The sequence below is a fragment of the Chiloscyllium plagiosum genome, unplaced genomic scaffold (genome assembly GCF_037043375.1).
Source record: "Chiloscyllium plagiosum isolate Xiang-an unplaced genomic scaffold, Cpla_swu_hap1 HiC_scaffold_12, whole genome shotgun sequence".
In the NCBI taxonomy this organism is placed as follows: Eukaryota; Metazoa; Chordata; class Chondrichthyes; order Orectolobiformes; family Hemiscylliidae; genus Chiloscyllium; species Chiloscyllium plagiosum.
Genome location: NW_028270150.1, coordinates 93,253,504 through 93,280,382, shown reverse-complemented (window position 1 = coordinate 93,280,382; position 26,879 = coordinate 93,253,504). Strand labels below are relative to the sequence as shown.

General features: G+C 51.3%; 1 protein-coding gene across 1 annotated transcript in view; it reads left to right on the top strand.

Annotated features, from left to right (window-relative positions):
• Window positions 1-26,389, top strand: part of LOC148148572 (collectrin-like) — a 48,762-nt gene extending 22,373 nt beyond the window's left edge. Inside the window, exons 4-6 of the mRNA XM_087993066.1 lie at window positions 2,996-3,106; window positions 3,198-3,392; window positions 25,761-26,389. Coding sequence (XP_087849192.1) covers window positions 2,996-3,106; window positions 3,198-3,392; window positions 25,761-25,914 — 460 coding nt within the window. The 3' untranslated portion in view covers window positions 25,915-26,389. The remainder of the gene's footprint in view (window positions 1-2,995; window positions 3,107-3,197; window positions 3,393-25,760) is intronic.
• Window positions 26,390-26,879: the final 490 nt, after the last annotated feature.

The following is a 26,879-nucleotide window of genomic DNA, read 5'->3' as shown; positions in this document are numbered from 1 at the left end:
CCTGCCAGCACCTGGCCCGTATCCCTCCAAACCCTTCCTATTCATATACCCATCCAAATGCCTCTTAAATTGTACCAGCCTCCACATCCTCTGGCAGTTCATTCCATACACGTACCACCCTCTGCATGAAAAAGTTGCCCCTTCGGTCTCTTTTATATCTTTCCCCTCTCACCCTAAACCTATGCCCCTCTAGTTTTGGACTCCCCCACACCAGGGAAAAGACTTTATCTATTTATCCTATCCCTCATGCCCCTCATAATTTTGTAAATCTCTATAAGGTCACCCCTCAGCCTCCGACACTCCAGGGAAAACAGCCCCAGCCTATTCAGCCTCTCCCTCTTGCTCAAATCCCCCAACCCTGGAAACATCCTTGTAAATCTTTTCTGAACCCTTTCAAGTTTCACAACATCTTTCCTGTAGGAGGGAGACCAGAATTGCACGCAACATTCCAAAAGTGGTTTGAATTGGTTTTTGCTGCTGAACTAACATTGATAATTATGTATCGGTACACACTTCAGCAATGCTGCTAATTTAAATGTGTCTTCCTTTGTCGGCAGGTATTTAGATGTGCACTTGTGATGCCAAGGCAGACAAGGCTATGGGCTGTGTGCTGGGAAATGGGATGAGAATAGTTTGAAGGTTGGCTTTGACTCGTGTAGACCAAAGGGTCTTTGTCTGTGTTATGCATCTCAATGATTCTAAGGCCTTGCCCCTTCCTAACCACATGCAACCCTGGTTTTAAGCAGTGCTGTCAAATGTAGGGGCAGGCTGGCCCCTAAACTCCCTAAACGGTAGTGAATGGGAAAATGTTGCTTCCCGCCAGGTCTAAAATGTGTTCCTTCAGCACCTATTTAGGATTAATTACCATCCCAAGACATCACCCTAACCCGAACACCACTCCCTTCTCCTTTTCTTGCAGATTGCTCCCTCTTGCCATCTTTTTCTAACCCTTTCATTCTGTTTTTCTGCTTGCGGACATAAGAGAAATTTCTAATTTATCTGAATACTTTTCCTTCAAGATGGCAGGCCCATTGGCTCCAAGCCTCCCGCATTCTTTATTTTGCTTTCTCTCCTCCTTGTCTTTATTTTCACTTACCTTCTGGTGTTCTGGAGAGAGAGAGAGAGAACAGCAACAGCAGTGGCACCATGGAGAGCAGCCCTGCCTCCTGAATGGTGTTCACTGGAGTTCCGGTGCAGGGAAGCAACTGTCGACCCAGTGCAGTGAGGCCTGGAGGTCCAGTACATGGATCAACTGTAGGGCTGGTGCGGTGTCAGCTGGTGGTCTGGTGTGTGGATTGCCTGTAGGCCCAGTGCAGTGTCGGCTGGTGGTCTGGTGTGTGGATTGCCTGTAGGCCCAGTGCAGTGCCGGCTGGTGGTCTGGTGTGTGGATTGCCTGTAGGCCCAGTGCAGTGGCGGCTAGTGGTCTAGTGTGTGGAGCAACTGTAGGCCCGGTGCAGTGTCGGCTGGTGGTCTGGTGTGTGGATTGCCTGTAGGCCTGGTGCAGTGTCAGCTAGTGGTCTGGTGTGTGGATTGCCTGTAGGCCCGGTGCAGTGTCGGCTGGTGGTCTGGTGTGTGGATTGCCTGTAGGCCTGGTGCAGTGTCAGCTGGTGGTCTGGTGTGTGGATTGCCTGTAGGCCCGGTGCAGTGTCGGCTGGTGGTCTGGTGTGTGGATTGCCTGTAGGCCCAGTGCACTGGCGGCTGGTGGTCTGGTGTGTGGATTGCCTGTAGGCCCGGTGCAGTGTCGGCTGGTGGTCTGGTGTGTGGATTGCCTGTAGGCCCAGTGAAGTGTCGGCTGGTGGTCTGGTGTGTGGATTGCCTGTAGGCCCAGTGCAGTGTCGGCTGGTGGTCTGGTGTGTGGATTGCCTGTAGGCCCAGTGCAGTGTCGGCTGGTGGTCTGGTGTGTGGATTGCCTGTAGGCCCGGTGCAGTGTCGGCTGGTGGTCTGGTGTGTGGATTGCCTGTAGGCCCGGTGCAGTGTCGGCTGGTGGTCTGGTGTGTGGATTGCCTGTAGGCCCAGTGCAGTGTCGGCTGGTGGTCTGGTGTGTGGATTGCCTGTAGGCCCAGTGCAGTGTCGGCTGGTGGTCTGGTGTGTGGATTGCCTGTAGGCCCAGAGCAATGTCGGCTGGTGGTCTGGTGTGTGGATTGCCTGTAGGCCCAGTGCAGTGTCGGCTGGTGGTCTGGTGTGTGAATTGCCTGTAGGCCCAGTGCAGTGTCGGCTGGTGGTCTGGTGTGTGGATTGCCTGTAGACCCAGTGCAGTGGCGGCTGGTGGTCCGGTGTGTGGATTGCCTGTGGGCCTGGTGCAGCGTCAGCTGGAGGTCCATTGTGTGGATTATCTGTAGGCCCGGTGCAGGATCGGCTGGAGGTCTGCTGTGTGGATTGCCTGTGGGCCTGGTGCAGTGTCGGCTGGAGGTCCATTGTGCAGAGAAACGGCTGTGGGCCGGAGACCAACGTGGTCAGGGAGAATGTGAAGTATCGGTTCCTGGCATTTCTGGTGTCAAGAGCAGGAAGCCCAAGATTTCCCAGAGAGAGGGGCCAAAGCAGAGGAGATCGAGCCCTTGCACATAAGGAACCTTTATTCCTTTATTAATCCACATACTAGGAAGTTAACTAACGGTAACTTTTAAACTTTATTTCTTTATTTTTCTACTTGTACTAAGAAAAATGGCAAAGCTTTGTTTTTATCATTGTTTCTCTACATTGCCACTTTTACCTATGTTTTGTACCAAGGTACCTTCATCCCTAAGGTGGCACCTTGTTGGGCGACATTGTGCACTTGTCACTGCCCACCTGTACTTGAGCACATATCACAATGAAGCTTAAAGCAAATTGAGTCCAATTAAATTAATGCATGAATTGTGCCTCTGGGCTTCTCTCCTTCCAACTGTTCTTATCCACCTTACAGCGTAAACAGGAGCTCATGATATTGTAGCTGAAATTGAAAGGGTAATGACTTGACAGAGCAATAAAGCTGTTGACTTGTTTGTCACCTTGACAGTGTCTCCAACGTGCTCATATGTGAAGAAACGAAGAGGATCTCGTTTTACTTTGTGGTGACAAATGAAACCTCAGACGTCGTACGCAAGGATGAAGTGGAAAAGGCGATCAGGTATGGCTTTACATTGCAAAGTCAGAATCGACGGGGGCGAAATCTCCTTCCAGTAATGACTGCAGTTGATGTTGTGCTTTCAACATTTCAGAATGGTCAGACCGCGGTTCAATGATGCCTTTTCCCTGGATGACAAGACGTTGGAATTTGTAGGGATTGAACCCACCTTCGTCCCAGCCACTGAGCCAACAGTGACGGTCTGGCTGATTGTATTTGGTGTCGTCATGGGCTTGATTGTGATTGGTTTGATTGTGAATATCATCACTGGTTACAAAGAGAAAAAGAAGTAAGTATTTCAATGCATCCTTTCTTTTGCTTTCTCTTTCCAGGGTTAAATTAGTGAGTTGAAAGAATGGACTGATACTGCATCATGGTGGGACTTGAGTCCAATTCATAACAGCTCACTAAAATGGGCACATGGCCTCCATTGACACTGTGTATTCTGTGAATCTGCAAATGCTATCTGACACTGGATGGCCTTGTCCCTGAGGGCACTTAAACCTTCTGCATCATACCACCATTGGGCAGCTAGACAAATGGGCTATTTCGGGGTGGCATGGTGGCTTAGTGGCTAGCACTGCTGTCTCACAGTGTCAGGGACCAGGGTTCAATCCCAACCTTGAGCGACTGTGTGAGGTTTGCATACCCTCCCCATCTTTACATGAGTTCCCTTCGGGTGCTGTGGTTTCCTCCCACAGTCCAACAATGTGCGGTTTAGGTGGATTGGCAACGCTGTAGGATCCAGGCTAAATGGAGCGGTCATAGGAAATGCAGGGATCAGGCAGGGGAGTGAGTCGGGGAGAGATGCTCTTCGGTCGATCAGACGGGCCGAATGGCCTGCTTCCACTCTGTAGGGATTCTATGACCTCTTGAAAAACATTTGGCATGTCCTGGACATTTCAAAGGAGCTGGTCCAAATTCACAGGACGCACTTCCATGGACAGGGGGCCCCAGTTGGAGGTTGCATGTAGAAAGAACCGACCGCGATGTTCGGGCATGTATTTCACTTTCAGCACAGAATTGCACGAGAGTGTCTCAAGCCTGGTCGTAAACTTAGCTCCCAGTTCTACAGAGCATGTGTTGTTTGAGGGGCTTGGAGGAATCCGTGATTTCTGGACAATGCTTGTTTGAGTTGTTTTGATTCATTCACGGGATGAGGGCATCGCTGGCCAGGCAAGAATTGCCCAGAGGGTAGTTAAGAGCCAGCCGCATTGCTGTGGGTCTGGAGTCACATGTAGGCCAGAACGGAGAAAGATGACAGTTCCCTTCCTTAAAGGGCATCAGTGAGTCAGCTGGGTTTTTCCTGACAATTGACAAAAGAGTCACGGCGATCATTAGACTCCGAATTGCAGATTTCCATCTCATGCTCGAATTCAAATCCAGCCATCTGCCGCTTCAGTCGATTGTTCTCTCATGTTCCCTTAGCGTTGACAGGAAAGTCAACAATACCCATTTTTTTTAACTCTAGAAATGAAATGGAACATGTTGAGTAGGTGGGTGGTAGAGAACTGGGGAAGTCTTGTTCCGAAATCGTGGCCAGGATCAAGTGGGACTACAGCACGGGTATTATCTAAAGACCTGAAGTACAGCGTGGGAAAGTGTGAGGCCGTGCACTTTGGTGGTTAGAATAGAGGCATGAACTACTTACTCAATAGGGAGGAAAGTCTGAAGTGCAAAGAGACTTGGGAGTTCTAGTCCAGGATTCTCTCAAGGTAAACTTGCAGGTTGAGCCAGTAGTGAGGAAGACTATTTTGAGAAGACTTGTTTATAAAAGCAGGGATGTACTTCTGAGGCGCTATAAGGCTCTGGTCAGACCACATTCAGACAAATGTGTGCAGTTTTGGGCCCCACATCTCAGGAAGGATGTACTGGCCCTGGAGCATGTTCAGAGGAGGTTCATGACAATGGTTCCAGGAATGAAAAGCTTAACATGTGAGGAATGTTTGAGGAGTCTGGGTCATGGAGTTTAGAAGAATGAGGGGGGATCTAATTGAAACTTAGAGAATACTGAAATGGCCTGGACAGAGTGGATGTTGGGAAGATGTTTCCATTGATAGGAAAGACTAAGACCCGAGGGTACAGCTTTATATTAAAGGGAAGACCTTTTCGGAAAGGAGATAGGGAGAAAGTTCTTCAGCCAGAGAGTGATGAATCGATGGAATTCATTGCTACAGAAGGATGTGGAGGCCTGGTCATTAAGTATATTGAAGACTGAACTAAATAGGTGACCGAGTATTAAGGGGAGAATGGGGTTGAGAAACTTACCAGGCATTATTGAATGGTGGGGCAGACTCAATGGGCTGAATGGCCTAATTTCTGCTCCTGTGTCTTATAGCCTTATATGTGTGGTCCAGTGTTATCACCTGCAAATGAATAGGGTTGGAACAACCAATGCAGGCAGGATGGAATGAGAGATATGTTGGTCAAGCGAGATTACTCAGTCCTAGTGAGGACAGAAAGCTGCCTTCCTGCTTGTCAACACCCTGTTGATCAATTGCAACAATGATTTCTATTTTTTTTAGCCCAGAGTTAAATCAAAGCCAATTTAAAAATGTTGTTAAACTGGATCGAAATGAAGGAGACAATTATAAAGGTTTCTTGAGTAAGAGGAATTTTATTACCTACTAACCCTGAGAAAAGTAATTTAAAAAAGACATTAAACACACACCCCCCACAAACACACCGCACACACCACACACCACACCACACACACACACACACACACACCCCACACACACACACCCCACACACACACCCACAACACAACACACACCCTCCCACACACACACACCCCACACACACCCTCCCACACACACACCCCACACAAACACCCACAACCCAACACACACCCCACACACACACACCCCACAAACAAACCCCCCACACATGCACCCCCCCCACACACACACACCCCACACATGCACCCCCCCCACACACACACCCCACACACGCACGCCCTCCCACACACACCCTGACACACACCCTCCCACACACACACCCCACACACACACACCCCACACACACACCCCACACGCACACCCGATACACACACCCCACACAACCCACACATACACCCACAACCCAACACACACCCCACACACACACACCCCACAAACAAACCCCCCACACACACCCCACACATGCACCCCACACACACACACACCCCACACACACCCCACACATACACACCCCACACACACACACACTCACAACCCACCCACACACCCCACACACACACCCACAACCCACACACACTCACACACACACACCCCACACACACACACCCCACACACACACCCGACACACATGCCCACAACCACACACACTCACACACACACATACACATCCCCCACACACGCACCCCACACACACACACCCCACAAACACACCCACAACCCTGCCCCACACACATACACCTCACACACACACCCCCACACACTCACTCCCCCACACGCACACCCCATACACACATCCCACACACACCCCACACACAACCCACACACACCCCACACACACAACCCTCCACACACACACCCCACACACACACCCCACACACCCCACAGACATAACCCACACACACATACCCACACACCCAACACACACACCCCACACACATACCCCACACACACCCCACACACACACACACACACCCCCACACACATCCCACACACACACCCCACACACACACACACCCCACACACACACAGCCCACACACACACCCCACACACACACACCACATACACATCCCACACAAACACACACACCGCGCACACCCACACACACCCCACACACACCCCACATACACACTCCACACACACCCCACACACACACATACCCACACACACACACATACACACACACCCCACACACACACCCCACACACACACACCCCACGCACACATACACATACCCCACACACACACCTCACACACACACACCACACACACACACCCCCCACACACACACACACACACACCTCACACACACACACCACACACACACACCCCCCACACACCACACACACACACCCCACACACACAACCCACACAGACACATAGACACACACACCTCAAACACACACCCCCACACACACACGCCCCCCACACACACACCACACACACACACCACACACACACCCCACACACACACCACACACACACCCCACACACACCCCACACACACAACCCACACAGACACACACACACACACACCCCAAACACACACCCCCACACACACACGCCCCCCACACACACACCACACACACACCACACACACACACCACACACACACCCCACACACACACCTCACACACACACACCACACACACACACCCCCCACACACCACACACACACACCCCACACACACAACCCACACAGACACATAGACACACACACCTCAAACACACAACCCCACACACACACGCCCCCCACACACACACCACACACACACCACACACACACCCCACACACACACCACACACACACCCCACACACACCCCACACACACAACCCACACAGACACACACACACACACACCCCAAACACACACCCCCACACACACACGCCCCCCACACACACACCACACACACACCACACACACACACCACACACACACCCCACACACACACCACACACACACCACACACACACCCCACACACACACCACACACACCCCACACACACACCTCACACACACACACCACACACACACCCCCCACACACCACACACACACACCCCACACACACAACCCACACAGACACACACACACACACACCCCAAACACACACCCCCACGCACACACCCCCACGCACACACCACACACACACCCCACACACACACCACACACACACCACACACACACCCCACACACACACCACACACACCCAACACACACGCCCCACACACACGCCCCACACACCACACACACACCCCACACACACACCCCACGCACACACAACCCACACACACACCCCTCACACACACACACAACCCACACAAACCGCACACACACATCCCACACACACACACACCCCACACACACACACACACACCCCAACACACACTCCACACACACACCCCCCACACACCACATACACACACCCCACACACACAACCCACACAGACACCACACACACACACCCCAAACACACACCCCCACACACACACGCCCCCCACACACACACCACACACACACCCCACACACACCCCACACACACCACACACACACCCCACACACACACCACACACACTCAACACACACGCCCCACACACACGCCCCACACACCACACACACACCCCACACACACACACCCCACGCACACACAACCCACACACACACCCCTCACACACACACACAACCCACACAAACCGCACACACACATCCCACACACACACACACCCCAACACACACTCCACACACTCACACCACACACACACACACAAAGACACACACACACCCCCACACACACACACCCCCACACACACACACGCCCCACACACACACCCCAACACACACTCCACACACTCACACCACACACACACCCACACACACATACACACACACACCCCACACACACACACCCCACACACCACACACACACACCCCACACACCACACACACACACACCCGCCCCACACACACACACCACACACACCCAAACACACCCCAACACACACACCCACACACACACATACCCCAACACACACACACACCCCAACACACACACACACACCCACACACCACACACACATGCCCCAACACACACCCACACACACCCCAACACACACACACACAACCCACACACACACGCACACACCCCACACACACACACACACAACCCACACACACACTCACACACACACCCACACACACACCCCACACACATACCCACAACCACACACATTCACACATACACCCCACACACACACACTCCACACACACACCCCACAAACACACCCACAACCCCACACACACACCTCATACACACACCCCCACACACTCACCCCCCCACACGCACACCCCACACACACACCCCACACACACATACACACCCCACACACACACGCCACACACACACCCCACACACACCCACCCCACACAACCCACACACACACCACACACACATCCACCCACCCACACCCCACTCACACACCCCACAAACGCACCCACAACCCCCCTCATACACCCCCCCCACACGCACATCCCACACACACCCCACACACACATACACACCCCACACACGCACGCCACACACACACACCCCACATACACCACCCACACACACACACCCCAACACACACTCCACACACTCACACCACACACACACATATACACACACCCACACACCACACACACACCCCAACACACACCCATACACACACCCCAACACACACACACACCCACACACACACAACACACCCACACACACACACACACCACACACACAAACCACACACACACCCCACACACACCCACACAAACCCCACACACAACCCACACACATCCACACAAACCCCACACACACAACCCACACCCACCCCACACACACCCATACAAACCCCACACACACACAACCTACACAAACCACACACACACACCCCAAACATACATGCAACCCACACACACACCCTCACACACACCCCACACACACACACAACCCATACACACCCCAAACACACACACCCACACACACACACACACAAACCCCACACACACACACAACCCACACAAACCCCCCCACACACACAACCCCCCCCACACACAACCCCCAACACACACCCCACACACACACCCCACACACACACACCCCACACACACACCCCACACACACCCCACACACACACCCCACACACATACCCCACACACACACCCACACACATCCCCCCACACACACACACACCCACACACACCTCACACACACCCCACACACACACCCCACACACACACACCCCACACACATACACATACCCCACACACACTCCCCACACACACATTGCCCACACACACACCACACACACACCTCCCACACACACCACACACACACACAACACACACCCCACACACACACCACACACACACCCCACACACACCACACACACACACACCCCACACACACAACCCACACAGACACCACATACACACACCACACTCACACACACACCCCACATGCACACCCCACACACCCCACACACACGCCCCACACACACGCCTCACACACCACACACACACCCCACACACACACCCCACGCACACACAACCCACACACACACACCCCTCACACACACAACCCACACAAACCCCACACACACACACACACCCCACACACAAACACACACACCCCACACACACACACACCCCACACTCCACACACACACACACCCCCACACACACACACACACCCCACACACACAGCCCCCCCACACACACACCCCACACACACACACCCCAACACACACTCCACACACTCACACCACACACATACATATACACACACACACCCCCCACACACACGCACACACACACCCCACACACACACCCCAAACACACCCACACACACACTCCACACACACACCCACACACACATACACACACACACCCTACACACACACACCCCACACACCACACACACACCCGCCCCACACACACCAACACACACTCCACACACACACCACACACACACATATACACACACACCCCCCCCACAGACACACACACCCCATACACACACACACCCCACACACACACACACCCCAACACACACTCCACACACTCACACCACACACACACACACACATATACACACACCCCACACACACACACCCCACACACACACACCCCACACACCACACACACACCCGCCCCACACACCCCAACACACACTCCACACACTCACACCACACACACACACACACATATACACACACCCCACACACACACACACACACACACCCTACACACACACCCCACACACCACACACACACCCGCCCCACACACACCAACACACACTCCACACACTCACACCACACACACACATATACACACACACCCCCCCCCACAGACACACACACCCCATACACACACACACCCCACACACACACACCCCAACACACACTCCACACACTCACACCACACACACACACACACATATACACACACCCCACACACACACACATATACACACACACACCCCACACACACATGCACCCACACACCCCACACACACACTCCACACACACACCCACACACATACACACACACACCACACACACACCCCACACACCACACACACACCCGCCCCACACACACACACCACACACACACCACACACACCCACACACACCCCAACACACACACACCCCAACACACACACACACCCCAACACACACACACCCCAACACACACACACACCACACACACTCACACCCCAACACACACCCACACACACACCCCAATACACACACACACACAACCCACACACACACACCCCACACACACCCACACAAACCCCACACACACCCATACAAACCCCACACACACAACCCACACAAAACACACACACACACCCCAAACATACACGCAACCCACACACACACCCCCACACACACCCCACACACACACAACCCATACACACCTCACACACACACCCACACACACACCCACACAAACCCCACACACACAACCCACACAAACCCCCACACACACATACCCCACATACACACAACACACACACATACCCCACACACACAACCCACACAAACCCACACACACACCCCTCACACACACACACAATCCACACAAACCCCCCACACACACAACCCACACACATCCCACACACACACACCCCCCACACACACAACCCACACAAACCCCCCCACACACACACACCCACACACACAACCCACACAAATCCTACACACACACACGCAATCCACATAAACCCCCCACATACACACCCCACATATACACACACACTCCACACACATACACACCCCCACACCCCACACACACCCCACACACACACCCACACACATACACACTCCACACACACACATCCCACACACACACCCCACACACACATACACCCCACACACACACACACACCCCACACATACACCCCACACACACACCACAATATGCACCCACACACACGCTCCACACACCACACACACACCCCACACACCCCACGCACACACAACCCACACACACACCCCTCACACACACCCCTCACACACATACACAACCCACACAAACCCCACGCACACACACCCCCCACACACACACACACACCCCCACACACACACACACCCCACACACATACACACCCCACACACACACCCCACACACACACGCACACTCACCCCAAAACACACCCACACACACACCCCAACACACACTCACACAACCCACACACACACACACACATCCCACACACATACACCCACAACCCACACACACACTCACACACAGACACCCCACACACACACACACCCCACACACACCCCACACACATACCCACAACCACACACACACACCCCCCCACGCACACACCCCACTCACACACCCCACAAACGCACCCACACCCCCCTCATACACCCCCCCCCACACGCACATCCCACACACATCCCACACACATACACCCACAACCCACACACACACTCACACACAGACACCCCACACACACACACACCCCACACACACCCCACACACATACCCACAACCACACACACACACCCCCCCACGCACACACCCCACTCACACACCCCACAAACGCACCCACAACCCCCCTCATACACCCCCCCCACACGCACATCCCACACACACCCCACACACACATACACACCCCACACACGCACGCCACACACACACACCCCACACACACCACCCACACACACACACCCCAACACACACTCCACACACTCACACCACACACACACATATACACACACCCACACACCACACACACACCCCAACACACACCCATACACACACCCCAACACACACACACACCCACACACACACAACACACCCACACACACACACACACCACACACACAAACCACACACACACCCCACACACACCCACACAAACCCCACACACAACCCACACACATCCACACAAACCCCACACACACAACCCACACCCACCCCACACACACCCATACAAACCCCACACACACACAACCTACACAAACCACACACACACACCAAACATACATGCAACCCACACACACACCCTCACACACACCCCACACACACACACAACCCATACACACCCCAAACACACACACCCACACACACACACACAAACCCCACACACACACACAACCCACACAAACCCCCCCACACACACAACCCCCCACACACACAACCCCCCACACACACCCCACACACACACCCCACACACACACACCCCACACACACACCCCACACACACCCCACACACACACCCCACACACATACCCCACACACACACCCACACACATCCCCCCACACACACACACACCCACACACACCTCACACACACCCCACACACACACCCCACACACACACCCCACACACATACACATACCCCACACACACTCCCCACACACACATTGCCCACACACACACCTCCCACACACACCACACACACACACAACACACACCCCACACACACACCCCACACACACACCACACACACCACACACACACACACCCCACACACACAACCCACACAGCCACCACATACACACACCACACTCACACACACACCCCACATGCACACCCCACACACCCCACACACACGCCCCACACACACGCCTCACACACCACACACACACCCCACAGACACACCCCACGCACACACAACCCACACACACACACCCCTCACACACACAACCCACACAAACCCCACACACACACACACACCCCACACACAAACACACACACCCCACACACACACACACCCCACACTCCACACACACACACACCCCCACACACACACACACACCCCACACACACACACCCCACACACACACACCCCAACACACACTCCACACACTCACACCACACACATACATATACACACACACACCCCCCACACACACGCACACACACACCCCACACGCACACCCCAAACACACCCACACACACACTCCACACACACACCCACACACACATACCCCACACACACCCCCACACACACACACACCCCACACACACACACACCCCAACACACACACCCCACACACACACACCCCAACACACACTCCACACACTCACACCACACACATACATATACACACACACACCCCCCACACACACGCACACACACACCCCACACACACACCCCAAACACACCCACACACACACTCCACACACACACCCACACACACATACACACACACACCCTACACACACACACCCCACACACCACACACACACCCGCCCCACACACACCAACACACACTCCACACACTCACACCACACACACACATATACACACACCCCCCCCCACAGACACACACACCCCATACACACACACACCCCACACAAACACACACCCCAACACACACTCCACACACTCACACCACACACACACACACATATACACACACCCCACACACACACACCCCACACACACACACCCCACACACCACACACACACCCGCCCCACACACCCCAACACACACTCCACACACTCACACCACACACACACACACACATATACACACACCCCACACACACACACACACACCCTACACACACACCCCACACACCACACACACACCCGCCCCACACACACCAACACACACTCCACACACTCACACCACACACACACATATACACACACACCCCCCCCACAGACACACACACCCCATACACACACACACCCCACACACACACACCCCAACACACACTCCACACACTCACACCACACACACACACACACATATACACACACCCCACACACACACACCCCACACACACACACCCCAACACACACTCCACACACTCACACCACACACACACACATATACACACACACACCCCACACACACATGCACCCACACACCCCACACACACACTCCACACACACACCCACACACATACACACACACACTCCACACACACACCCGCCCCACACACACACACCACACACACACCACACACACCCACACACACCCCAACACACACACACCCCAACACACACACACACCCCAACACACACACACCCCAACACACACACACACCACACACACTCACACCCCAACACACACCCACACACACACCCCAATACACACACACACACAACCCACACACACACACCCCACACATACCCACACAAACCCCACACACACCCATACAAACCCCACACACACACCACACACACACACCCCAAACATACACGCAACCCACACACACACCCCCACACACACCCCACACACACACAACCCATACACACCTCACACACACCCCCACACACACACCCACACAAACCCCACACACACAACCCACACAAACCCCCACACACACATACCCCACATACACACAACACACACACATACCCCACACACACAACCCACACAAACCCACACACACACCCCTCACACACACACACAATCCACACAAACCCCCCACACACACAACCCACACACATCCCACACACACACACCCCCCACACACACAACCCACACAAACCCCCCCACACACACACACCCACACACACAACCCACACAAATCCTACACACACACACGCAATCCACATAAACCCCCCACATACACACCCCACATATACACACACACTCCACACACATACACACCCCCACACCCCACACACACCCCACACACACACCCACACACATACACACCCCACACACACACATCCCACACACACACCCCACACACACATACACCCCACACACACACACACCCCACGCACATACACCCCACACACACATACACATCCCCCACACACACACACCACACACACCCCACACACATACACACCCCACACACTCACACCCCACACACACACCCCACACACATACACACACACCACACACACATACACACACCCACACCCCACACACACATACACACCCCACACACACACACCCCACACACACACTCCACACACATACACACCCCACACACACACCACACACACACACCCCACACTCATACACACACACCACACACCATATACACACCCACACCCCACACACACACCCCACACACACATACACACCCCACACACACACACACCCCACACACACACCCCACACACATACACACCCCACACCCCACACACACATACACATACATACACACACCACACACACATGCCCCACATACACACACACCCCACACACACATACACACACCCCACACACACATATACGCACACACACCCCCCACACACACCCCAACACGCACCCACACACACACACAAACCCCACACACACATACACACACACCCCACACACACACACCACACACACACACCCACACACTCCCCACACACACCCCACACACATACACACACAACCCCCACACATACACTTGCACGCATACATACACACACACTCTCACACACACACAGATACACCCACACCTCACACACACACCCCACACACACAGACACACACACAACCCACACATACACCCCCCACACACACGCAACCCACACAAACCCCCCACATACACACCCCACACACACACCCCCCACACCCCACACACACACCCCCCACACACACATACACACCCCCCACACACACACCCCACACACACACCCCACACACACACACCCCACTCACACACCCCACACACATACACACACCCCACACACACCCCCCACACACTCCACACACATACACAGCCCACACACACATACACACACACCCACACACACCCCACACACACATACACACCCCACACACACACCCCACACACATACATACACACCACACACACACATACACACACCCACACCCCACACACACATACACACCCCCCACACACACCCCACACACACCCCACACACATACACACCCCACACACACACACCCACACACACCCCACACACATACACATACATACACACACCACACACACACACACCCCATATACACACACACACCCCACACACATATACACACACCCCACACACACATATACACACACACAACACACACACACCCCAACATGCACCCACACAGACACAAACCCCACACACACATACACACACCCCCCACACACCCACCCCGCACACACGCCCACGTGCACACACACCCCACACACACATCCCACACACATACACACACTACCCCCACACGTACACTTGCACGCACACATACACACACACTCTCACACACACACCTCACACACACACAGATACACACACACATGCACCTACACATACACACACCCCCACACACACCTCACACACAACCCCCAAAACACAGACACACACACATGCATCCTCACACACACACGCATACACCTCACAGACACACACCCTCACACACACGCACACTCTCACACACACACCCACACCCACACTCATACACACAGTGCTCCCCCCACACAATCACACGCACACACACAGCACTCCCCCACACATACACACACGCGCACACAAAAATGCGTACACACACACACAAAAACGCGCACACACACCCACACACACACATACATGCACACACTCATACTAGTAATAAGTGCTTTGTGGCGGGGCAAGAGGATGAATGCTACTCAGTTTAAACATCCTTAGATTTTGGGATGCATGAGGTTTTAACTTGGGACCATGGTGGTCTGATTGTTGTCTGGTATCCTCAGCAGTGGCAAAGTTTCTTGGTAATTGGTTATTTCCCCAATTCACCAGGTTCTGTTTAAACTGAGAAACATAGAAAATCAGTGCAGGCATAGGCCATTCAGCCCTTCGAGCCTGCATCACCGTTCAATATGATCATGGCTGATAGTTTTGAAGAGAGATTAGCAGGGGAATGAGACAATCTTCCAGTTCTTGCTTACAAACACATATTCTTCCTCTCTGCTCTGCTGTTCAAAGGCAACTGTTGAAATATATACTGGTGTGTATTCCCGAGTCTGGTTCCATTGTCTTTTCAAGCTGCCAGAGTGCTGCTCCTCTGGAGTGAGCCTGCAGAAAGAAAAAGAGAGAGATAGACTTCTTATTTATTGAAGCTTAAGATACGGTTATCTACACAACCCATGTCAAAATATCAGGGAGAATGTCAATATTTAGCGACAAAACCAGGAACTCGGCAGCCTGCCCCATGCTGGGTGGCTGATAATAGTCCATTTTGAGCAATTAGAGATTGGCAACACATGCTGGCCCAGTTACCAAGTCAACATCATGTGAACAAATAAAAGAAGGGAGTGCTGGGGGGGGTGGCAATTTGGCCAATATCCCTCCTGCCCTATACACTGTGTATGGTGCTTTATACCAAGAATGGATCTTTATCCTTCCATCACTGAACTATCGCTGGAACAAATCATTTGAAATTGAGCCCAATAGCTCTGAGCCTGTTAAATGCTTTTCTATCTGGGAAATAATGGGAATTGCAAGTGTTAGTTCAGAAACCTTAGCCTTCATAGCAAAAAGGAAGGTCCTTACACCTGAGTGTACACTCTATGACTGTGCTGTTATAATATGCTGACTCTCTGACTAGTGCTAATGTTATTTGTCAATGAATTAATCCCAGCAACCATAAACTTTGCCTGCTGTTGCAAATGATATTATTCACTTATCTATTTTTAAACTTTGGAGTGTGTTGCAAACCTTGTTACCATGACAATACTGATCCTATACAGAATGTTCGAGCTCAGACTGATAGGATAGAGAACGTCTTTCCTGGTATTAAGGTTTCCGAGCTTTGCTGACCTTTGACCTTGTGGTCCAAATTGCTCCAAATGTAGCACCAATTAAAGGTGGCAGATCCTCACTTTGTGCTACATTGTAAAAGTGACAAATGCTTACATTTATGCGGTGCATTACGTGTAATAAAAATGTTACAGGGCATTTTCTGGGATGTTATGAAGTGAAATTAGGCATCAAGCCAGTCACGGAGGTATTTAGGCAAATGGCCAAATCTTTGTCAAAGGGGGAGGCTTTAAGGAGTGTACTACGTGCAGGGAGGCTGAGAGGTTCCAGGGTTTGGGGCCTAGCCAACTGAAGGCATTGCTCGATTAAAACTGGGCTACTCCAGATTAGAGGGACAGAACTACATCCGAAAGGTATGGGGGTGTTACAGGAGACTGCAAAGAAGAAGAGGTTTTTAGACAAGGATGAGATTTTTAAAATCAAAGTGGCATCTGGCTGAGTGCCAGTGTAGGTCGGTGAGAGAAGACATGGTTGATAAGTGGGATTTTAGTATCACTAAGGATAGGGGCTTCAAGTTTTCGATATTCTCAAGTTTACAGAAAGAAGGAAATGGGACAGAAGTTTCAAGCAATGTGGCGCAGGGCGTGATTAACAAAGCGTGGGGGAGGAGTTCATTAACAGATTGGCTAAAGCATGGAGCAAACATGGGGGGAAGGGGTTTGTGTAGGTTTTACCAAAGAGTGAATTGGCAGACTTGGTGATGGCACGGTTATGTGCTGGAGGCCAAGCTAACTTGTAACCTCTCCCAATTGTGCTCAGTTAAAGAGAAATGTGAACACGGTGATTTTCACAAAGACCTGAGTCAAGGCTGCCCTCAAAGAGCCCCCTCACGACTGGTGTGAGAGATGGCAACATAGTGAGTGTTGGAACACAGTACCTTCAATCTGGTCAGACCACACTCACTTTTAACACAGAGGGGCAAAGATGGAGAATGTGACTGTCCCATAACTTCAGGAGAAAGCTGACATGATAATCGCACAGCATGGCAGACCTACACGAACTGGATGTTGGGAATTGTGTAAACCAAACGAGTGTAGAAAGGCCATCCACTTTTTGTCAGAATTTTCAAATTCTCTACATCTGCAAACTGACATGAATCATAGAATCCTGACAGTGCAGAAGCAGGACATTTCACCCATCTTGAAGAGCATCCCTCCCACATTCACCCCCTTACCATGCCCCTGTAATCCTGCATTTCCCATAGCTAATGCACTTAGCCTGCACCTCCTTGGATACGATGGGGCAACTTAGCATGGCCAATCCACCTAACCTGCACATTTTTGGACTGTGGGAGGAAACCCATTCAGACACAGGGGAGAACGTGCAAACTCCCCACAGACAGTCACCCAAGGCTGGGATCGACCTCAGGGCCCTGGTGCTGTGAGGCGGCAGCGCTAACCACTGTGCCAATGTGAAATCAACATAAACCCTTTCAAAGAGAAAAAAAGCCCTTGCTCCTTAACAGTGATCAGATCAAACCCCAACTGCATAGTTCAACCCAATCGGGTGCTTTCATGTCTTGAGCTCAGCAATGTAGGAACTCTGATAATCTCCCCAGTGGTTGTGATGAATTGGTGCCAATGCTGAGCCCTTAATTTGTTTTTATTGTGGTTCAACGTGTAGGCTTATCGGTTGTTAAAAAGCTGAACGATGATAACATGTGAATACCAGATTTTATAGGATGTTCAGGCACTGGGTCGAGAGTCCAAAAGCAAACGTACAGTTTTAAATCGACTGTGTAGTTCTGGGGTAGCAATGAGGGCAATGCCGAGTCATCGTGACAAGGGACGAACCTCTTTGTGAAATGGCAGTGGCACCTTCTGTTCAATAACTCAGCAAGTGTTCTGCTAGCCCTTGCAACTCCAGTTCATGCAATTATAGAAAAGAAGGCCATTCGGCCCCTTGGGCTTATGGGAGGAATAGTGATGTAGAAGAATGTCTTCCCCCTCCCCTTCTGCCGTTAGGAAGGTTGGATGCAAATCGGATGATAAAGCGAGGCCTGCAGGTGCTGGAGATCAGAGTTGAGAGTGTGGTGCTGGAAAAGCACAGCAGGTCAGGGCAGCATCCGAGGAGCAGGAGAATCGACGCTTCGGGCAGAAACCCTCAAAACGCTGTATGCAAATCACCCAGCTTTAAAAAGGTCGCTCAGCATTGATATCACAGTGTGGGCCAGCTTAACACAGAGTTTAAAAGGATCAAACAAAGTAACCTTGATAGGTAGAGATAAGAGCATCACAAAGGTGGCACAGTGGCTCAGTGGTTAGCACTGCTGCCTCACAGTGCCAGCGCCCTGGGTTCGAATCCAGCCTCAGGCAACCGTCTGTGTGGAGTTTGCACATTCTCCCTGTGTCTGTGTGGGTTTCTTTGGGGTGATCTAGGTTTCCTCCCACAGTCCAGAGATGTACAGGTCATGCTAAATTGCTCATAGTGTCCAGGGATGTGTAGGTTTGGTGGATTGGCCGTGGGAAATGTAGGGTTACAGAGATAAGAGAAGGGTGGGGGGAGGTTGGTCTGGGTGTGATGCTGTTTGGAGGATCAGTGTGGACTGAATGACTTGCACGGATTCTATATGATGCTCTTAGACAGACCATCCTTTTGGACGAGTTCAACAATTCACTTCCTGCAGGAGTGAGAACTCGTGGCTGAACAGAGAGTTAAGACTGCAGGATTAGAATCATTAAATCCCTCCAGTATGGAAACAGGCCCTTCGGCCCAACAAGTCCACACCAACCCTTCAAAGAGTAACCCACCTAGACCCATTCCCCTACTATATTACTTCACATTTCCCCTGACTAATGGACCTAACCTACTCACCCCTGGACACTATGATGCAATTTAGCGTGACCAACTCGCCTAACCTGCACATCTTTGGATTGTGAGAGGAAACCGGAGCAAACCCATGCAGACACGGGGAGAATGTACAAACAGAGAGTCGCCCGAGGCTGGGGTCGAACCCGGGTCCCTGGCGTTGGGAAGCAGCAGTGCTAACCACTGAACCATGGAAACAGACCCTTCGGCTCAGTACATCCATGGCAACCAGGCTTCCCAAACTAACGTAGACACATTTGCCTGCATTTGGCACATATCCCCATCCATGTCCTCCACTCATCATCCCAGTGTTTTTCTTAAACCACCAACAGAGTGGCTTCAAGTGTTCTACTTTATTACAGTGAATTCTTCTACGGCACTTCCCCCCTCATACCCAGGAGGGGGAAATGGTTGATGATTATGAGTTGGTTCGTAAATCGAAGTTTGGTTCTGATCTCAGCTTCAATCTATGAGGTATAGAAATTGGGGTGAAGAGAAACCATCAGGTGGTAAGGGAAAATTTACCACAGGATGAAAAGGAAACTCATGAGGGGGAAGGGGCAGTAAAAGAATTCCGGTGTTTTCACTGTAATGAAGTGGGACACCTGAAGTCACTGTGTTGGTGGTTTAAGAAAAACACTGGGAAGATGAGTGGAGGAAATGGATGAGGATACGGGCCAAATGCAGGCAAAAGGGTCTAAGTTAGTTTGGGAATCCTGGTTGGCATGGACGAGTTGTGCCAAAGAGTCTGTTTCCATGCTGTATGACTCAGCGCTGGTCCCTGCTGGGACCTGCAGTCATCTCACGAAGCACGGATTCCAGAGGGAGGGTGACTCCGAGAGCTTCAGCTGGGAAAGGGTCTTATAGAATTTCAGGAGGTTTGGTGGGTGGTGGGGGAGGGGAATAGGTGCATTGTGTCAGGTTCTGGAGAGCAGAGGGGAGGCACGATGGGTCAGGATACCAACTTGGGTAGGTGCACACCGAGTAACACCAGCCCCTTACCACTTTCACTCAGCAGCGCTGGGGAGGAAAGGGACTTTCAGTCCTCTAAGGTGAAGACCACCAGCTGCCCATAAAGCTGCAGTTCCTTATTATTTGTGTCATTCAGTGAATCACTTCTGCAAACTGTTCAAGGACCCAGTGCCCAGCTTTGCTTACTGTTGTGCAGCTAAGGCTTGTCACAGTGCTTTGTGAAGGTTTAATATCATCTTGTTGACTTTACCCCATGCTTCTGTTAACAAAGCCAAGCAGTCTCCTAGCTTCTTATAATAGTCCTTTCAATTGAAGACAACTGTAGCATGTCTTTTAGCTCCAGTACCCCATTTAAAGTACTTTCCACTTTATTTTGAAAGTACTTTGAAATGATGCTCTATATCCTTGAGTATGGTAAGCCTTGAGTATGACACTTAGTAAAATGACTTTTGTATATCCACCTGAAAAGCATCAGCTGAATGAAGCTCTCTAGCATCAATATAATGTTGATCTTGCTAATGTTGTTCTAGCGTTGTGCCCCTCTTGTACAGCCACAGCCTTGTATGCCTCACTCTGTCTGAGCACCCTGCCTGTCCTTGTTTGTTATGCTCTGCCTGTCCAAAGCTTTTTACTGTACCTAGGTACACGTGACTACAATAAACCAAATCAAATCGATCTCATCACGTCCAATAAGCCTGTTTGTTCCTTCATGAAGAACTTATTCAAGTTCAAAGTCTATACTGACCTGTCTCTATGAGTTTCTCTAAGGCAGACTGGTCTGTAGTTGTTGGGTTTTTCTCTCCACCTCAGAGAGAGCAGTACAATTTACTAGTCCCCCAACGCTACTCCCATTTCTAAAGAGGATAGGAATATTGTGGATGGAGCCACTACAATTTTTATCCTTACTTTCCCAGTAGTCAGAGATACCTCCCATTCAGATTGGATGATGTCACTATCGTCAACACTTCCAATCTTTGGAAGTATCTCTCTTTATCTTTTGGTATCTTATTCAACACTATTACAACCTTTCATGAAGAGAGATGGTGAGTGTTAATTTGCCATAGCCTCAGTTATATCATCTGCCACCACAAGAAATGCCAATTTTCTTAGTCCCTGTAGGATTGACACTTTCTTCAGTTACTCGCTCCCTAAGGTCATCACTCCAATAATAATCAAATCACTGCACTGTCGGCATGGGGGAAACCAGAACCCTGCAAGTCTTTCCCAACCTCAGGTTGTGATTAAATTCCACTGTATCAATTAAATCCTAAGAGGAATGACTGTAGTGATTGGAATGACATCGGCAAGGTGGATATCATAGAATACAAGTTCCCTAATTGGGGCTGTTCACCTGGTCCAATCAGGGAGCCCTGGCTGACAGATAGAAACAAGAGTGTTAGCCCGGACGGAATTTCACATTGGCCCCAAGGTCCCGTACTTCCTGCGGGAGCCTGTGCCCCACAACCTGAGCCGCCTCCGAAATTTTAATTTTGTTTCGTTCAGGGAAATAAAAAGAAGAGCCCTGTACCGACTGCTGCTGCACACCGTCCACCTCTTCTCCCTCATCCACCGTCCGGACACGCCTTGGCGTGCCCATTTGCCACCGCGCGGTGGGGATCCCCAGTGGAGGGCTCTCTACGCGGGAGTCCTCCCCCTTTCTCTCGGGGATCTGGGGTGGAGGGTGCTGCACGCAGCAGTCCCTTGCAACCGCAGATTGTGGTGGTTCACGGACTCCCAGCCCAACTGCTTGTTCTGTGGCGCTGTGGAGTCTGTGGACCAGGTATATATTGGGTGTGGGCGTTTGCACTCCCTTTTTGATTTTCTAAAAAACCTTCTCCTCTGATTTTGGTTGCACTTCAGTCCCACGCTCCTGATCTTCGGGCACCCGGTACGGAGGAGGGAGGGCAGGTCTGAAGACCTCCTCGTGGGTCTGCTCCTGGGCCTGGCCAAACTGGCCATCAACAGGTCCAGGCAGCGGGCCGTGGAGGGGGTCATTAGGGCCGACTGCCTGCCCCTTTTCCGCGGTTACGTTAGGGCCCGGGTGTCCTTGGAGAAGGAGCACGCGGTGTCCACCAACACCCTGGAGTTGTTCAGGGAGAGGTGGGCGCCGCAGGGAGTGGAGTGCATCATTTCTCCCTCCAACTCTATTTTGATTTAGTCCCTACCATCCCCTTCACTGTTTTGATCACACAGCACTGCCCTTTGATGTGAAGGGCAGTGTTTGTCACTGGCCACCCGGGTGTTTTCCTATCTTTTTTGGTGGTGGAATTGAATAAAGATTCGTGCACCTTTTGTCTTTCACTGTGTCTCACACCTACACACACACACACACACACCATGGGTGCTGGGGAAAAAATAAGCACTACCGCATTTAGGTGGTAGTGTGGGGGTTAAAACAAAAAAAAATTTAAAAATAAAAAATAAATAAATAAAAAAGAAACAAGAGTGTTCACTGGCCACTCAGGTGTCTCCATTCTTCCTGGTGGTGAAAACTGAATAAAGATTCGTGCACCTTGTGTTTTCCATGCCTGCACACACACAACATGGGTGCTGGGGGAAAAATAACCACTAAAAAAAAGGAGTGTCAGAGATGCTATTCACTCTGAGAGCTGGCTCTGCGGGAGCTGGATCAGTGTCAACTACTATGCACAAGAAAAAAGTGAAAAAGAAAAAGAGAAAAAAAGAAAATATAATAAACAGGAGGATTAGGGGTTTTGTTCACTCTGAGAGCCAGCTCAGAGTCGGCATCACGTACTATGCAGATGGAAATAAAAGGTGACTTGGTGACAGAATTCTGGCCTTGATTTCAGAGATAACTTGTAAATACTGTATTGCAAGCTTGGTGGGCCCTCAAGACTGGTGTTAAAGAGGCTTGAAATAAGGTTTGACAGCAACAATGGACAGATTTGAACCCAGACTTCAGACATGCCCAAACCGGTTATCACACTGTGTCATATCTCACTGTGATGTTGTCTCATCTCTTGCAGGAAAGCACGAGGCTCTGAAGGGGGAGGGGAAGAAAATGAAGACAAAACTCTCAAAGGCATCGAGAATGGGATTTACTGTAATTCACTGGCTGGGGACAAAGGCCAGAAAAATGAAGCTTTCTGTCAGGATGATGACAAATTAACACAGCTATAAGAGACAACTCTTATTACAGTCAGTTTAAAATATCTGCACAGGCTGTGGCTGCCATACTCGTCATCACCGAAATGAGTCTTGATCGTAAGAGTTCTGAGTAGTAAATGTAAATCAGCTCTGTTGTAATTTTTTTCCCCTTTCCTGATAATTTATGCTAGTTTGTTTAGTGCAATACGGATTGCGGAGTGATGAAAATATCAAAGGGGCTCCATCACAGCAACTTTGGAGCCATCAGATTGGGTGTGATAATATGATCCCTTCTTCACTAATGGTTGTTGCATTAGGGACACGCTGCTGTAGTGAGTGAGTACCTCTTTAATGAACACTGTAACATCATAAGGATGACTGAATGAATAAATACCATTCAAATGAGGAAAGACTTCCACCTCTGTAAGGCTGCTCTTATCTATTTAATATATTATGTATCAAAACATGGTTTCACTATGGGACCAAATAAATCACAAGTTTACAAAAACTCATCGCAGTAGTCATTATTAGTAAGTCATGCATTAAGATTTACCTTCCCTAACGAATACGCTACAATTTTATTCTTTTGTCAGTGGTCATAGAATCACTCCAGTGTGGAAACAGGCCCCTTGGCCCAACAAGTCCACACCGACACTCTGAAGAGTATCCCACCCAGACCCATTCCACTGCCCTATTACTCTACATTTTCCATGACTAATGCACCTAACCTACGCAGCTCTGAGCACTGGAGTATTTAGCATGCCAATTCACTGAACCTGCACATCTTTACGCTGTGGAAACCAGAGCACCTGGAGGAAACCCACGCAAACACGGGTAGAATGTGCAAACTCCACACAGGCAGTCACCCGAGGCTGCGATCGAGCCCAGGTCCCTGGCACTGTGAGGCAGCAGTGACTGGGATCTCTTAGCAGCAGAAGATTGGATGGGGAGGAATTTGTTATGTGTGTCCAACTGGGGAAGGGGCCATATTAGACTGC